The sequence below is a fragment of the Pseudopipra pipra genome, chromosome 15, assembly GCF_036250125.1.
Source record: "Pseudopipra pipra isolate bDixPip1 chromosome 15, bDixPip1.hap1, whole genome shotgun sequence".
NCBI lineage: Eukaryota > Metazoa > Chordata > Aves > Passeriformes > Pipridae > Pseudopipra > Pseudopipra pipra.
Genome location: NC_087563.1, coordinates 8,757,074 through 8,774,806, shown reverse-complemented (window position 1 = coordinate 8,774,806; position 17,733 = coordinate 8,757,074). Strand labels below are relative to the sequence as shown.

At 59.4% G+C, this 17,733-nt stretch overlaps 1 protein-coding gene across 1 annotated transcript; it reads left to right on the top strand.

Moving 5' to 3' along the window:
- The first annotated feature begins 1,273 nt into the window (after positions 1-1,273).
- On the top strand, positions 1,274-15,710 carry ARHGEF37 (Rho guanine nucleotide exchange factor 37). The gene is made up of 13 exons (XM_064671717.1): positions 1,274-1,902; positions 4,205-4,422; positions 4,837-4,960; positions 5,380-5,527; positions 6,336-6,535; positions 7,078-7,208; positions 7,749-7,853; positions 8,492-8,602; positions 9,340-9,669; positions 10,555-10,683; positions 11,050-11,245; positions 11,695-11,867; positions 12,223-15,710. The coding sequence occupies exons 1-13, from the start codon at positions 1,284-1,286 to the stop codon at positions 12,430-12,432; spliced, it is 2,694 nt and encodes an 897-aa protein (XP_064527787.1). The 5' UTR covers positions 1,274-1,283; the 3' UTR covers positions 12,433-15,710.
- The last annotated feature ends 2,023 nt before the right edge of the window (positions 15,711-17,733 follow it).

Here is a 17,733-nt window from a genome sequence, read left to right as displayed (position 1 = left end):
GAAATATACCTGAGGCAACACCCACAGTGTGAGCTGGCGGGGTGGAGCTGGGCCTGGTGGGTCAGGGTGCTGACCAAGGAGGGAGCACTGCCCTGCTGGGACTCCCTCGGCAGCTGACGGAGCATGGCTCCTGCCCTGGCGTGATCATCCACAATATGCCAATGAGAGCAAAGCAGTGGTGATGTGTCTCAAGGGCTGATGGCTTCGTTGGACATGGCAGTAAGAGCACCTGCCCAAGGACAGAGCTGGAGGACTCCTGTGTCAGTGTGATGACAGCCCAAAGGCTGCCTGGCCAGGCCTTTTGCTGCTTCAGAAAGCACCTGGTCATAGACTGAATTCCTGCTGACGTCTGCAAGGGAGGAACGACATCTGTGTTTCCAAGGCCACAGACAGGTAATGCCCTCACTGCCCAGCCACATGCAGGTCTCTCCCATGGCCACATGTCTTTCCCTAAGCCCATACAGCATGGATCAGCCTGGGAACAATTCTCCTGGGGTGGTTTTACCCTGGCCACCCACTCAGCCAGGGGACATCGCTGTATGTTCATTGGCCTCTCCCCCAAAGACCAGCTTGGACTTCTTCCCATCCTCGGCTTCTTCTGTTGCTTGGCTGCCCAGCTTATCCACCCATAACTGCTCCTGTGTGCTCCAGCATCCCTTCAGTGCAGGGATGAAGGAGAGCAGTTTCACAGTCATTGCTTGGGGCCCCATGAGCTGCACCCAGCCTCTCCACAGGCGGTATGGGATGCAGGCAGGGCAGGCAGGGGGGCAGGATGGCCCTCCTGGCACCAGCACCGGGTGGGAGCCAGTGGAGCAGGTGCATGTGGGTCCCCATGCTGCCCTGCCCAGCTCATATCAAAAATGGTCCCAGAAAGGGACCCAGAAGGGCTGGAGGTGGCAAAGAGCTTGTCCTGGCCCATGGGGAGTTTTGGGTCTAGACACAGATGCTGCCTGTGATCTGTGTGAGTCACTGAAGGACTCGGAGTCCTTTTTAACGCAATGCTTTTTGCACACTGCGGGTCAGCCTGGAAAAACCCAGGTGCTGCTGTCCCCTCCCTGTGGTTGGGATGAATTTGAGCTCCCAGCTACGGGAGTTGGCTAAGGAACAGCCTCACTTCTCAATAGCTTGTTTATGAGGGTGCAAACACCTCACCAGCATAAAAACAACTTCATGCCAAGTAGCCACTGTCTCCCAGTGCCCTAATCCTGGCAACCACTTCCTCGGTTATATTTTCATGTCTGTTTTCTCTGCCCCCTTTTCCGTGGCTGAGCAGCTGCTGAGCAATGGCAGAGCCTAGGGGCAGTGGCGGGGGGCACCATGGCATCAACGAAGGCAGCACACCGGAGCTGCAGCAAGGCCATGGAGACACCGGGGGCCTGTCCGTGTTATTTATGGCAGGGGAGAGGCGGTGTGTCCCCTGCTCTCCAGCCGCAGCTGCTGCCAGGGCACCGCGGTTCGAGGATGGACCAGGGGGCAGGGGGGCCTGGCGCAGGGGGGCCAATACAGAGCCGGGCCCGGCGCTGGGGGCTCGGCTGCTATCGCAGAGCGGAGCCCCCCGCCGCTGTGCCGCGGTCCGGTGCCGGCGGGGGCGGTGCGCTCCGGGGCAGCCGCTGCCACCCGGGCCGGCCGCCAACCCCCCCGCCCCGCCGGGCGTGCGCAGGGACCGCCCCGCCGAGCCTCCCTCCGACCGGCTGCGGCTGCCGGGGCCGGGACCGGCGGGGCCGGCACCCCCCGGGAGCGATCACCCCCTGCTCGGGATCAGCCTCCGCTCGGGATCAGCCCCCGCTCGGGATCGCCCCGTACCGCGGACTCCGCCCGGTGCCAGCCCGGCCGCGGCTGCGGTGTCACCGCCCGCAGCAGCGCGACAGCGGCCGCGGCCGGGCACGGCGACCTGCGCCGCAGGTGAGAGCCGGGGCCTGGGGTTTCGGGGCGCGGAGGGGACGCCGGGGCTGAGCGGGGAGCGAGGGTGGCACTCCCGGGCCGCAGTGGGACCTGGGCAGGGAGCTGGGGATCCCTGCGCTCGGATCTTGGGGAGGGCCGGGGGGCGGCCGTGTCCGCGATACGGACTGGGATGCCCGGAGCCCCCTGCTTACAGACTGGGATGCTGGGAGCCCCTTCGTTACAGACAGGGATGCTGGAAGCCCTCTGGTTACAAACAGGGATGCTGGGAGCCCCCTGGTTACAGACAGGCGTGCTCGGAGCCCCGTGGTTACAAACAGGGATGCTCACAGCATCCCCCCCGTTACGGACAGGGATGCTGGGAGCCCGTTCGTTGCGGACAGGGATGCTGGGAGCCCGTTCGTTACGGACAGGGATGCTGGGATGGGACCCGCCGAGGCGGCAGTCACAGCTCAGACGCGGGCAGTTGCCCGGGAGGAAGGGCTGGGGAAACGAAAGCCGCTCCTTCGCTCTCCAGCTGCTCCAACGCTGCCCAGAAATGCTGCGTTTTAATTTTGCACAGTTCCCTTACCCCTCCGATGCCTCAGGCCAGAGGGGTGAGCAGAGGGAAAGAGGTTTCCGCAGCCTGGGGAAACCCCAAAGCAGCTGCGTGCTCTGAGGATGCTGCTGCGGGGATCAATGCTGGCATGCCCTGAGCTGCAGGACGTCCCTCCAGGGCTGGGGGGGTGTCTCAGGTCAGGACTTTCCACCTGCCTCCACCACAGCCCTTCCTCTGAGCAAGGGTTTTGCCTGGGCAGAGGACACTGAGCTTGTCCAACAGTCCTTGATGGAAATCCTTCTGCCTGGACACCTTGGAAACATCCAGAGGGGTGCAGAAAAGTGCCTCCTACTTCCCATGTCCTATAGCAACCAGTGCCATGCCACAGGCAGGGGAGGCAGCCAAATTGCAGAGGGCAGGGATGACAGCTGGCAGGGTGACGTACCCCTGTCAGGCAGGTGGAGGTCCAATGCCCTCTCACTTGTGTTTGCTTGCTGTGCCAAACCCAGCTCTCCTCCAGCACAGCAGTGGGCGTATGCCAGGAGGGGTCATTCGCCCTGCTTATTAGCTGGACCCTCCCCAGCAGAGGCTTGGGCTGTCCTACCAGCCCCTCTCCCTGCTCCCACTGCAGGGGCCCGGGGCTGCAGCTTCCAAAGTGGGCACCTGGCTTGTTGCAGTCTGGCTGTGGAGGTTGGCACTGGCTGGGCAGGCAGCAGAGAGCAGGGACAGAGCCGGCCTTCATGTGCTGCTGCTTGTGCCATCTTGCTTTTACTCTGCCAAGCCACCTCTGCTTTGCCTTTGCTCTTCACCTCCTCCACAGGCAGGTGGAAAGCCTGGCAGAATTCCTTCCCCTGGCTGGGATCTGGATCCAGCCAAGCTGTGCACTGTGCTGGTGTGGGCCGTGCCACATCTTTCTCCCTCAAGGCCTCCTGCCAGGAATCAACCACTATCTGTGATGCTTTGGGAGCTGCTCCATCCTGCTCGGTATCAGTTAGAGCAGAGCATGTTTCCTGAGAAGAAAACAGTCATGAATCAGCTCTGATTTTCCACACTCTCTGCAGGCAGACACAAGGCAGTGCCCCGTGCCAGGCAGGGCACAGGCATTGCATACCAGGGGCTGCCAGTGCATCTGGCAGAGGCGTCAGCAGTTTTGCCCACTTCTCCCCCCGTCCCAGTGGCTTTTAAACCAGCTCTCGCTGTCACAGAAGCATCTCTTGTTCAAGCACTGCAGAAACACTCTTTGTACTTTGAACAGGGCCCTTAAAGACAAGGCAAGGTGCCAGGCACCGACAACCAGGGCAGGGAGGGAACAACTGGCTCTGGCAGCAAGGAGCTGGAGCAGAGGTGGCAAACCCCACTCTGCCCTCGAGGACAGCCCCAGCACAGTCCCAGAGCTGGGTGGGAGCTGCCAGGCCCCTGCCTGCACCTGGAGGCCCCTCTTGCCTGTACCCTGGCCCTGCACGTGGTCCCTGGAGTTTGGGCACATGCGTGTGTGTGTGTGTGTGTGTGTGTGTGTGTGGCAAGTCCCTGCCTGCCACACGTGGGTGTCTGCCCACGGCAGCCAGACTGTTCCTGCCTTGCAGCACTTCATGCTTTGAGTGTCATCCATGCCTTGCTTGTAAATGCAGATGGATTGAGTGTCCCTGGGGATGTGCCGTGTGGTGCCCCTGGCACAGGGGAGGGAGCACGGCCACTGCTCTGGATTGTGCACCAGAGCACCAGCCTGCCCTTGCCACAGCCTGTTCCTACCTCCTGCCACCCCTGCAGAGTACCCTGCCGAGATGGCGAGTGCCAGTGGGGTGGAGCCTGATGCTGAGGATGCAGAGGAGGCTGAAGAGGCCATCTATGAGGAGGTGCTGCCCTGTGACAGGATGGAGCTGAGCCAGCGGCTGGCTGTGGAGGAGCTCATCACTACTGAGGCCAGCTACGTCCACAACATCCAGCTCTGTGTGTCGGACATCCGGGCACACCTCCAGAAGAAGCAGGTGACGTGGGGTACATCCTCCTGCCCAGGGGCTGGGCACTGTGGGGTGAATCTGTTGAGAGCCGCAAGATGCCCAAATCCCTGCAGGGAGGTTACCATGTGCTCACCTTCCACCTTCCTGCCTGGGCTCCCCCTGACCAGGCAAGGTATGGGGTTGGATGGGCATTGGGTCTGACCAAGTACAGATATCCTACAACTGTAACCCTGTGTCTGTAACGTGAAAAGACCTCACTGCCCCACTTGGGAGCACAGACAGGTCTCAGCATTCCCAAAACCTCCTGAAACAGAGCATTGCTCCAGGTCCTGGGGTGTCACGTGGGGCAGATGAGTGCTCAGGGGGGCGTGAGTGCCTCTGGAACACACAGCCCATCTCTGACATATTTGGCTTAGCCTGGGGCATCTTTGTTCCCTTCAGCTGCCTGATCTGGACCTGGAAGGGCTCTTCTCTAACACCGACGACATCCTCCATGTCTCCAGACGGTTTCTGAAGGGTCTTGAGGCCACGGCCACCCAGGGGCAGGAGCAGCTGCTCTGCATCAGTAAGTGGTGCACTGCCAATAGCTGACCTGTGCCCACCCATGCCTTTGCTGGTGCTGGAAGTGCCACTGCCCAGCGCTGGGCACGTGTAGATTCCATCCCCATCCCACCTGCCCTGACACCTCCTGCACCTCCCCTGGCTCTGGGAAGTGCTGCTGCCAGCACATTGGTGTCCGCAGGGAGCCTGCCCCACAGAGGCAAGGCAGACCTGCCCAGCCTGCAAACAGTAGAGGGGGCAGATCATCAGGCCCAGCTAGGCAGAGGTGCCTGGGTGTAGAGCACTGCCCTGTCACCCTCGTCTGGCACTGCTTTGCTGGCTTCACCCTTCCAGCAGGCTGGGGAAAAACCCCCACTCTCTGAGGGATTTTCTCTGAGGCCACAGGAAAGGACCAAACTTTCCAGCCTCACTCTTCTTCCCCAGGCACCCTGTTCCATGAGTTCAAGGAAGAGATGGAGACTGTCTACAAGATCTACTGTGCCAGCTACGACCATGCCCTCCAGCTGGTGGAGAGCTACCGCAAGGACCCCAGGCTGCAGGAGGAGATCTTGGAGACTCTGAATGCCACAGTGTAGGTACCTGCTGCTGAGGCCACCACCTTCCTCTCCCTGTTTTACCTACTGGCTTTGCCCTTCACCTCTCTGGACAAGCTACCTGTATGGATATGTGTCCCCAGTCTGGGTGTAATATCATGGCCACTACCTTTGTGGCATTTCCTGGTGTAATCCCTGGCAGCCCATCCTGGATCCTTGGGGCCACTTGCCAAAGGGCCACTACAGTTGGTGATTTTTTATGGTGGACCCTAAAATAAAGGATGGGTGTCATGGGCAGCTGCTGCCTCCCCCACTGTGCCCCATGAAGGGCACATGTTCCCCAGCTTGACCAGAGAGACAGGCTGCCCCTGTAGGACCTTCCAAACCCGTCCTGAACTATCAGGTGGGTCACAAACACTGTTAGAGCCAGGAGATGCAGGAGTGGCAGTGGAGAAGCTCCTGGGATTTGCTGCTTAGAGCATGGGTGATGTGATTCCTGAATGAGATATGCCTTGCCTTTGGGTCAAAGGGGAGTCTTGCCTGCACTTTGCTCTCCCTTTCCCTCCCTGGTGCCCACAGAGCAAGCACAGATCCTGTATCTCATAGCTGGACAAGCACAGCACTGTTCAGGGAGGCAGGGTGCCCACGTGGGGCTGGCACTGCCCTCGGGGCTGGTGGGGACAGCAGTGGCCCTGCAGCTGGAAGGGAGCAAGAGTTCACAGCCAGAAATCTCCCATGACTTTTGGGCTGCTGTCTCCCCAAAACACTTGCAGAGAAGCTGGCAGGAGCAGCAGGGCAGGAAGGCAGCTCTCCACACCAACATTGAGCAATTCCCCTCTCCATCAGGCCTCACACAGGCGCATCAGATCTCAGCTTCTTCCTGGTGATGCCGGTGCAGAGAGTCACCAAGTACCCACTGCTGCTGGAGAAGATCCTGAAGAACACCCCGGCCAGTTCCAGTGCCCACTCAGCCCTGCAGGCAGCTGCTCGTGCCATGGCCCAGGTCAATGCCAACATCAACGAGTACAAACGGCGCAGGGAAGTAGGTGAGCGGTCGGGGGGCTCAGTGCAGGCAGGGGGCACAGCCCCTGGGAACCCCCAGCCCAACCCCAGTTGTCTCCCCTTGGTGTTGCGCTAATTACCACTTAAATCAGTTCAAAGCTCTCCTGCTCTCCACCCATCCTGCCTGGTGGAGCCACACACTCTGTGCAGGCAGCTCCTGGAACTGCTCTGGTACTGTAAATGCCACTCTGGGCAAGACCTGAAGGCTGCAGGAGCAGAGTGGCATGGGCAGGGGGGCTGAGGATAAAACCAGTCTGTCTGCATTCCTGGGTCTGGGGAACTGAAAAGAACACTCCTGCCCTTGAGACAGGAGAAATCAGGCTCTCCACAGATGGGAGCTTGGCTTCTTTCTGGTTTTCCTAGTACTTTCCTTCTTTGATGTGGGTTGTGCTTATCCTGTTGATCAGCCTCAGCCCCTGTGCTGTTCACCCTTGTTGCCTGCTCAGGCTGCTGAGGATGTTGCCATGAAGTCTCCTCTTCTGATCTTTCCCCCCCCCCCACTTTGTGTCGCCCCCACCTGAGGCAGCAACCAAATACAACAAGGCCGAGCACCTGACGCTGCGGGATCGCCTGGCGCGCCTCAACACCCACTCCATCGCCAAGAAAACCACGCGGCTGAGCCGGCTCCTCATGCACGAGGCCGGCATCGTGGCCAAGGTGGGCAGCCCACACCCCTCTGCCTGCACCCAGGGACCTGCTGCCTCTCCTCAGGTCAATTCTGGGGCTTTCTGCTGCTCCCGAGGTGCCTCCCCCAAGGAATGGAGAGTGTGGGGCCAGGGTGGGGTGGCTGATGCTGACACAGGAGCCACAGTCCCATTGTGGAGCAGCCTAAGGATGCCTCCTGGTCCTCCATCCCAAGGACCAGCAGGGCAGGAGGGATGCAGGGACACACCTCGCTCCCTTCCTCGGAACATTGCAGGGCAGAACTTTGGCCCCCAAAGGACCTACAGGATCCTTGAGCATCCTAACAAAAGCAAAGACACCCTAGTGTCCCCCAGGACCATGACCACACCAAAAGCCTTGTTGCTGCTTGCACCCCAAGCAACCCATGTCTTGGCCCCTCTCCAGATTCCTGGAGCCCCTCAGAGTCTCCCCTGCCTGTCCCCAGCCCTGTCAGCTTCAGGCAAGTGCCTGGCTTCTGTGTTAGCCCCCAGGAATGGGGACCTGGCTGGTGATAAGCTGCCTCTTGCCTTGCAGACAGAGGATAAGGAGTACGATGACCTGGAAGAGAAATTCCAGTGTGTGGTGTCCAGTGTGGCCACCCTGAAGGAGAATGTAGCATCCTACCTGGGCCATTTAGAGGTAAAACCTTGACCACTGGCAAGGGGTTGGCCCTGTTCAGGCTTCAGGACCTGTTTGTTGGGATTGCAGAACACTTAGGAAAGCAATAGCTGCTGGGGATGTTCAGGGATTTGCAGCTCAGCTAAAGTGTCCTGTTGTGTCAGGGAGTTGCACAACATCCAAGGATTGCTCAGGTCCAGGGGAGCTTAAACCAAAGCTGAGGCTTTGACAACACAGTCTGAGCTGATGTCATTTGAGAATAATCTGTCCTTAAACTTATCATTATTTCAAGGTCTTAAATGACTGAAAAGGCCAAGTGTTGTTCAGCCTGGGGATTCTTGCTTTAATAACGGATGTAAGGCAGAAATGTCCCCATATCAGTCCTGACAACAAATTTCCCTTCTGAAATCACCTGGGTCAGCAGCTACTGTGATTTTCTCATAGAAATTCCTTGGGGCATCTGAGGGAAATGAAAGTATGAGCGATGGCAAAACATGCAATCCCCAGACAGTATTATCAGGAAAGCCTCAGGAAATGGCAGAGGGTTCAGAAAGCAGCAGTTCATGGGCTGGAAAGACCTTGTCATAAAAATATTGAGAAGGACTCCCCATATAGAATTGGGCAGGAGGTAAGGGAGTCTGATGCTTTCTCTCTTTCAGGCATTCCTGCTGCCCACCCCACACCAGCGTGACCTGCAGATGGATGAAGGACCTGCCCAGCAGTATCGGCACTTTGCAGAATGCCTCCAGCACACTGTTTTCCCAGAGTTTGTGAGTGCTCCTTCCCTGCACATCTCCTTCAGCCAAGCATTGCTCTCCCCACCTTCTGCCAGGGCACAGTGGGGGGCTGGCTGCTCACACAAGGCAGGGCAGCCAGGAGCTGAGGGGGACCCCAGAGCAGTGTCCTCACAGTCCCTTGAGGCCTCAAATTTGCAGCAGAGCCAGGAGCAAGTAACAGGATCCATCAGCAGTCCCAGACACATGAAGTGAGGAACCAGCTTCAGGGTCCATCCAGGAGAGAAGGGAGGGCTTGGACAGAGTCACAACCACAACACAGCTCCAGAGCCCATCCAGGGCTGATGACAAGATGCACTCTCTCTCTATGGGTGCATCCAGGAGCTGGGCTACCTATAGCAGAGATCCAAAGACATAGAAACCAGCACACCCACAGTAACAGGCAGAGGCAGAGGGCCCTTAAATGGGCTGTGGGCAGGAGTGTGGAGGGAGGCCCAGGTGAAACTGGTCCTGGCCATTAAGTGTTCCTACCTGGTCATTTGCATGGAGCACAAGTTTGGAATTGTGGCAGGCATGACTGCTTTCTGCCAAGGGTTTGCTTTGCTTGGCATCCTATGTACCTTCAGGAAAAGATGCCTCAGATGCTTCCCACTCCACACAAAGCCCCTCAACAGATTCCCAAGCCTTTTACGCCCCATAAGACAGTGCCCCAAGCAGGCAGCTGGTCCTGTTTGGGGAGCTCACTTTGGGGTTTGGGTTCTCTCACCTCGCAGAAGCGACGGCTGGACAGGCTGGTCTGCCAGCCCCTCAGCAGCCTCTCAGACATGCTGGTGGGGCCACAGCAGCTGGTCAAGAAGCGCCTGGACAAGCTGCTGGACTACGAGGAGATCCAGGAGCGGAAGAGCGAGATGGGCAGTGTGACATATGACGAGGAGGCAGCCATGAACACCTACCTCGCCATCAATGACCTGCTCATGGCAGAGCTCCCGCAGTTCAACCAGGTGGCTGTGCAGCTCCTGAGGCAGATCCTGTGCTCCTTCAGCGCCCTGCAGCGGGACTTGGCTGCCCAGGTCCTGCAACGGGCAGACAAGGAGCTGGAGCAGGTGAGCGTGACCCGTCGGCGTGTGTGCCCAAACAGGCACATGAGCTGAGCCAGACCTTCTGCAGGCTTGGGACATCTTAGACATCCAGGCTCTGAAGGTTTGCTGTGGCCCAAGCCCACCCTTGCAGACAGGATTTGTAAGCAATCTCTCCTCCTCCCTGCCTGGGGAAAGCCAAATTTTCTCTTCTGCAGTGCCAGAAACTGTTGCTTTCTCTTTGCGGACACTACTGGTAATTTATTGGTGTGCTGCTGCCTGAGAGATCAGTGTTAACTCTGAGCTCCTGAGAGCTCTGTGCCAGGAAGGCAAGGAGGAGAAAGGCAGCTTCTGGCTTGAGGAACAAGGATTCCTCAACACCCATCACCTGGGAGATGTCTCCCAGAACTCCTCCCTGTGGTACTCTTGAGCCTGATGCAAACATGGAGGGTCAGGGCAGTTGAAAGCCCTGGGGCAGAGATGGCTCTGGACTGATCCATGATCAGGATGAGAACAAGGTGCAGCCAGGTGCAGGTGTCCTCTCTGGTACTGCTCATACGTAGTCAGGAGAGTGGGTTACCCTTGCTCAGTCTGGGCTGCTTATGCTGCAGACACCTACCCTGGAGCTACACCTACCTGTCTCCCTTTATAGTCATTTGGGACAGGCTGTGAGCTCAGGGCTGGACAGCAAAAATGAGGGATTGCTCTGGTTGGCTGAATACAGCCCAAGAGCCCCATGTGTGATGGTCCTGCCCAGAGAAAGTGGCTCACAGTCAGAGAGGTGCATCTTTATTGGCCAGGTCTGTTCTCTTGCTTTCTCAACCCTTTTCTTCTTGCTCCTTCTCTTCTGACCCTGCCCACAGCTCTTTCTCTCCCCAGGGCCCTCTCTGATCTCAGAGTTTGTCTCCACAGATGCCCCATGGCCACATGCCTCTGCCCAGTTTCTGGAAGGTGGTGGAAGACACCTTGCAGCACTCAGGTGCTCAGCTCCGGACCTTCTGCCAGACCTTTGAGACCGTCATGCCGAGCCCTGTGACACAGGTAGGGGTTGGGAAGGGGATGTCTCAGGCCAGCTGGATAAAGAGATAGGACTGTGCCCCCCCAGTGCAGGACATCCCCTCGGCAGGGAGGTTGGCTGAGAAAGTGACCCAGAGGGTTGCCATGGCCACAGTATTTCCCGCTGACAGCAGCTGGCTGGAAATAACCAGGGATGAAGCGGCTCAGCAATTCTGGTTCTGGGCACTCATCTCCAAAACATGGGGTAGAGCAGATAGTGTGAAGGAGGTTAGGGGTCCTCTAACCTCTCACTGGGATGTGATCCTGCAGAAGGGAGGGCATGTATACATGGAGGGCCTCAGTCTCCTGTGCATTTCATCAAGTGCTCCCATGTCTCCTGCTCCCCGCCAGCCTCTGAACCCTGCTGAGGAGCGAAAGGTCCTTTCCCTTGTGAGCAAGCATGGCCCAGACAAACTTTACCAAGTGACAAGCAACATCAGTGGCAGCAAAGACTTGGACCTGACCTTGCTGAGGGGACAGATTGTAGCTCTGCTGCAAAGTGCTGACACGAAGGGGAACACGAGCAGATGGCTGGTGGATGCTGGAGGTACCGTGAGTACGATGGGCAGCCTCCCCCTGCCTTGGCACCGGGGTCAGGAACCAAACCCACACCACTTCCTCATCCTGAATGAAACAGCGGGCCATGGCCTCCTGGGTCCTCCCTTCCAGGCTTTGTTCAGCCCAAACCCACCTCAGCTTTACCAGCTACACCCGTTGCCATTAGCTGTGAGGTTCAGGCTTCCCGATTCATTCCCCGAGGGAACACTCATGAAGTGTTGTGGCTGAGAAAGGAGAATCCATGCACGCAGAAACACATGGAATTCCTCTTTTGTGGGAGGGGGTTTCTGCTGGATATTCCCTAGTGATGGACTAGTTTGAACAGGGCCACTGTGCCAAGCCAAGCAACAACCAAAGTGTCATTCCTCTCTCCTCTGACCAGTCCTACATGTGTCAGGTAGTGGGGCCCTGTGACCTGTGTGTGTCCATGTCCTCCAGGTCCCCGAGGGTTTGTGCCTGCTGCAAAACTCCAGCCATATTCCCCGGTACAAAGCCAGCAGCATGGGATGGATTTGCTAACCCCAGAGAGTGGCACAGAGAGAAGGAGACATTCCTATGCATTACCTGAAGCTCCCAAGCCCCAGGTGGCCACCTTCACCCCGACATTCCAGGTGAGAGTGGGGGACACCCCCAGGGCCATTCCTAGCAACACCACCAGCTCCGTGCTAGTTCGTGTGTGGGTGGGAAGGTGGACCTGCTTTTCCAGCACACACATGGTCATACATGTGCAGCCACGTGCCCAGCAGGGAGTGTCACACCCCCGTGTGAGTGTCACATGAAGCTGATGTCCTCCTTGCTGGCACCAGGGTGGACAGAGCAAGACAACTGTGCTTGGTGGGTCCCCAGTGTCCCTCCATGCGTGTCACTGCAGCGCTGCCCTCTCAGAATGACCTGCCATGTGTGTCCACCTCCCTTTGACTCTCATGTCCAGCAATGGCTTCCTCCCTCCTTCCCTGCCTTTCACAGGTGGTCGCCGGCTTCTCCTTCGCAGCCAGGAGTCCGCAGGAGGTGAATCTCCAGGCAGGGCAGCCCGTGGTGGTGCTGGAGCCACACGACAAGAAGGGGAGCAAGGAGTGGAGCCTGGTGGAGGTGAACGGCCAGAGGGGCTATGTGCCCTCCAGCTACCTGGTGACTGTCCCCGTGCAGGAGCCCATGGGCTGGAGCTTGCCCGTGTGAGCATGGCCAGCCCACACCCAAGGGCACAGGCTTCATCAGATGGGAGCAGTCGGCTTGGCACCGGAGGACTCCTCACGGGAGATGCTGGAGGGAGGCAGCCCCAGTCTGGGGAGGGTGGGCAGAATATGGCCCGGGGGACAGGGGCGCGAGGATGGCGTGGAGGAGTGGTGGTGGGAGGCGTGAGGGTGCCGTGTCCCGTGTGTGTTTGCACAACGCAAAGCAGCACTGAGGGAGTGAGGGCAGGTGGCTGCAGTTATCCAGGGATTTGCTGAATTCTTTGTCAGTGACAAATGTGCCCCAGGGGATGATGAGGCAGCATTGTCCCTGGTTAGATCAGGACTGAGTGGCAAAGGTGCAGTGCTGCAGAGGGGCCCTAAGCCGGGCATGGGGCACCTGGGCACTGAGCACTTGGGCGTCTGGGCATCTGCACAGCTGGACACCTGGGCAACTGGACACCGGGGCACTCGGGCACTTGAGCACCGGGGCACTTGGGCACCTGAGTGCCTGCGGCGGCGCTGGCCCCGCGCGGAGTGGCCACCAGAGGGAGCCCCGAACCAGCGCCCAATGCCCGCTTGGCGCATACTGGGAGCACTGGTGCGGGGGCCGTGGGGGCACAGCCCGGTATGGGACGGAGATCCCGGCTCCCAAGGCTCCCTGAGCGCCCCATCCCCCTACGACCCGGCAGTTGACGGAGGTCCCGTGGAAGAGGTTTTTGGGAGAATCAGTAAGTGCCGGTCGGTCCCTGACCTAAGGCTCGGTCTGAGGATGGAGACAGCACTCCCTCCTTCCCCTGGAGACAGCACTCCCTCCTCCCCCTGCCACCACTCCTGAGGCGCCCCAGCTTCGTGCCTCAGCTTCACTGCCGTCGTGCTGACACTGAAGATGCTGATGGGGCTGAGGGTTGGCAGCCGTGCCCACGGCAGCACTGCCATGGTGTCAGAGCCCCCAGGGCACCGCGGGAGAGCTCAGACCATGGGACCACGCTGACCACCCCTCGCCCACCGTGGGCAGTGCAGGCACCCGCCGGTGCGGCAGCCTGGCGTCGTCCCGGCTGCCCTGGGCATCCGCATCAAAGGTGTGGTGTCCTGGCTGGCGAGTGCCGGCACGCCGGGCCCCGTGCCCTGCCGATGGAGAGGCAGCACGCCCGGCCACCCACGGGCTCCCCGGGGGATATGGGGACTGCATGCAGGTTCCCACACTGCGGGCTGGGCAGGGGGGCAGAGGTGCCATGTGGGGAGGGATGGGGTGGGTGCCAGGCAAGTGAGGACAGGCCCCAGACACTGTTGTGTGCACCCCACATGTGGGTCCATGTGCCTGGTTTGAGGCAGAACTCTGTGGGGTTCACTCTCTGCAGGGTCCTGGGGTTATCTGGGGGGCAGCTGCCTCTGCTCAGGAGCCATTGGAAGCCCCGAGCTCACCCACATGCAGGACGTAGTGAGGTGTCCCAAATCCCTGCTGCCTCTCTTGGGTCCTCACTCTATCTGCCTACCCAAGCCCATCTACTAGCACTTGCCAGGCTGACAGGCTTGCAGGGCAAGGTGGAAACACTCCCTGTACATCCCACAAGCAGATGTACAGGAGCCACCCCCCAGTGCTCTGCAGGCGACACTGCACTGGGGACATGCTGCTTGTGTCAGGCAGCAGCTGCCTGTCCTCTGTCCCTTGTCAGATAAGGCAGTTGTGCTCCAAGTGAGGTGCAGCCTAAGCACCAAGAGGGTCCTGAGCCAGCCAGCACCAGCACCCTGCCCAGCAGCAGTGGGACTGGTGTCCTGCCCACCCCAAGGTCCTGGTGGTGGATGGTCCCAGCTAGGAAGAGGGAATCAGCTCATGGGGCTCCTCTGGTCTTTGGATCCAAAGGGGTGAGCTGGGCTCTGCAGTTGCCACCAGTCCTGCTGCCAGCCTGGATGCCCATGGGACCTTCACCATGTCCTCAGGACATGGCCTAGTATTTGACTGCAGGATGCAGGTGCCAACATCCCTCACTTCTCTCATGATTTCACCCAAACTCACTGCACTGCTGCTGCCCTGAGTCTGGAAGTGCTCTCTTGGAGTCCCTGGTGGGTACAGGGCTCTTCCAGCCTAAACATGACGGGGGATAAAGGGCACAAGTGTGCTTTTAAATAGCCCGTCAAGGACAGGCTCTCCCAGGAGGAATGCTCTGGCTGGTCCGGTGGAACATGCCTGTGGCCAGGGGCATGGGGTGTCAGCTGGGCAGGGACGGCTGCTCAGGAGGTCAGGTCAAGGTTAGGCATTGCCCTGGCTGGGGACCACAGCACTGTGGCTTGGCACCACAGAGGCAGAGCCATGCAAGGGGGAGGGAAACACATGACAGGCTGGTGTTTTGCCATGCCCAGGGGCTGATCTGTGAGGTGGCAGCAGAGCCAGGCAGGCACTGCTGCCTGCAACCTGCCTGCCAGCCTGCAAGGAATTTGGCACCGACACAGCCTGGCTGCCAGAGCAGCCTCTGGGGCAACTCCGGTCATCCAGGAGCGGCTGTTGCACTCCTGTCCAGGCTGATTCGTATCCTGGACGTGCAGGCATTTGGACAGCGTCCACCTGTGGGGTGTGACAGTGCACGGCCATGTCCCCAGGGCATGCGGCGCCAGCACGGTGGCAGCTCAGACTCTGCTCTCTCCTGCTCTGTGGGGCACGCTGGGCCCTGGGGACACAGGGTAGAGGGCCACAAAGCACATCTCCAGGTGAAGACACCTGGACTGCAGGAGGATGGCTGTGCCCAGGTGTCCATGTGCCCGATGGCTCTGCTGGGGCACCCAGGAAGCAGAGAGGGGCAAGAGGAAAGCAGCTGCCAGGGAAGCCCCAAGCCCAGGCTCCCAAACCCAGACCATCCCTTCACCACAGAAGTGCAGAATAGGAGTAGGGGAGCAACAGAGCAATGGAGGGCGGGGAAGGAAAGGAGAGAGGGGACCCAGAAGGAGCAGGGCGGTTGCCCTGCACTGAAAGGCACAACCAGCCCAAGCGGGGCTGTGACTGTGGGCATGGAGCTTGAGTTCACCCTCTCTGTGAGGCTGAGCTGGCTCTGAGCAGAGCTAGCCTATGCTGCACTGTTGCCAGGTCCATAAGGAGCAGCCCTTGCCCCCATCAGCCCTCACTGGCCCCTCGTGCACCAACCATGACCAGCATGGCCTGAGGGAGGGCTCAGCCCCACGGAGAGTGGCCCTGGGGCTGCAAAGCAGGAGTGGAGGTGTGAGCAGCAGTGCTCGCTCCAGGCTGGTGCAGCTGGCACCTGAATTGTCTAATAAAGTGTGAAATTGCTTTCATGCTCTGCTACCTTTGCTGAGATGGACCGTCATTACGGCCCCCCCCTTCCCAGCCCGCAGCCGGCTGTGCCGATGTCCTGCTGTCGCGGCGCTGCCAGATGAGCCCCGGGCTGGAGCTGTGCCTGGCACAGCCCCGCGGGACGGCTGTGCCGGGGGCTGCCCGTAGTCCCTCCCCTCCCTCTCAACCCCTCTGCTGTGCCCACCCCATGTAAAAGCACAAGCTGCTGCTGCTGCATCACCCTTGATGGGGGCAGATCTCTGCCGTGGGGCTGGGGGCTGCCCTCCCACTTCCTTACCCCTATCAGATGCCCTCGGGGTGCAGGGATCAGCTCAGGTTCGAGCCCTGCCCTGGGGCTGTACCGCTGCCAAAGCCCTGCCCTTGCCCATCAGATACAGCCCTTGAGGAGATAGGGCTCCATTCGGAGATAGGGCTCCATCCTGCTGTGCCAGGAGCCGCCTCAGACCCTCGCTCAGGCAGCAGAGAGCTCCCACCTTGGCAGGGACAGAGGGTCAGCCTGGTTCCCCCTCACCGGTGGGTGACTAATTGCTGCTGAACCACCTGGATGTGCACAGAAACTGTTCTCCAGCTCTAATAACAATAATCAATCATCCTGCTCTGTGCAGGGGTTGTGGGAGGTTTTCCAGAGCTGGGGAGCTGGCAGGGCTGGTGGGGAGATTGTAGTGCCAGTGGTGGGGCTCCCCTGAGGGGACATGGAACTCTCAGCTCCGGTGGTGGCTTTCCTCCTGCACTGCCTGCTGGGAGGGCAATCCATACCCAGGTACACCCTGCAAGGGGAAGTGCCATCTCCTACTGCTGGTGCTCCTGGGTCTGTGCAAGCTGTGATTTTGGAGGGAAGACCAGCTGGGAGCCCAGGTTGGGCATGGGACACAGGATGATCCCTGCTCCAGAGTATCCTGCGAGTCCCTGTGCCAAAGGGGCAGACAGGAGTGCCATGGAGCTGCTGAGTGAGAGCAGTCTGGGATTTTTGCAGGGATCAAGATACTTTGCCCCGGGGAAATGGCGCCACATTTTCCCAGCCACTGATAAAGTTAAACCCTTGATCTGGTTTAAGATTTAGCCCACAAGGCAAGCCTGGGTAGGACAGCAATGCTGTTAGTGCCACTGGCTTGGTGACACTTGCCCAGGGGTCTGGCCCGACTGCCTGTAGCTCAGCTCAGCTGTTGGAGCACGTTCCTGCAGCCAACCCCCCCCATCAGATCACATTCCCAGAGTCAGACCCCACTATTAGAGCACATCCTGGCAACCAGGCTCCTGCATGAGGAATGGAGCTGGAGCATCCCCAGAGGCTGAGCTGAGGCCGGGCAGGCAGATGGCACATGGCCAGGGAGAGGAGCATCCCGCCTGGAGCTGCTCTTTCTTTGGTGTAACTTTATAACCCGTGTCCTGCAGCCGCCTGCCCTGTCTGCAGTGCCACCCATCTGGGGGAGGCTTCACGCCTTTGGGAAGCCAGCCGGGTTCTGACATGAGTCAGCTGGAACAGCCAGGCAACACTATCCATCACAAATAGCTCATCCAGTCCCTACCCCCTGCCCCTGCCCCACCGTGACCTGGGGGAACCCCAGGCAGGATCTCAAGCTAGTGGTCCTGAGGTGATGCAGCCTTTCCCCTGGGGCTTCCTTGGCCCCATGGCACAAGGGCTTCATCTGCTGTGGCAGAAAAAGGCAGATCTCTGAGGGCTTGTCTTGTCCCCAAGGTCACCCTGCTGGCTGGAGAGCACCTCAGGGCTTTCCAGAGGCCACAGGAGGTAAGGAATGAGTGTGGTGGGGAGGAGGTGCAGAGTATTCTCATGCCTTCCCTCCAGCCCCTGTGACAGCTGCCCTGTCCTGTTGCCCAGCCCAGCAAAGGGGATAGATACCCATGGCCACAGCTCCCCTCAAATGGGCCACCAACTCAGAGTCAAGAGCCATTCCAAAGCCCTCTCCTCACATCAGGCATGCGAGGCAGAAAGGCTGCCTCATTCCTGCCTCACTGCCAGAGCCATCCTATAGAATCATGGAATTA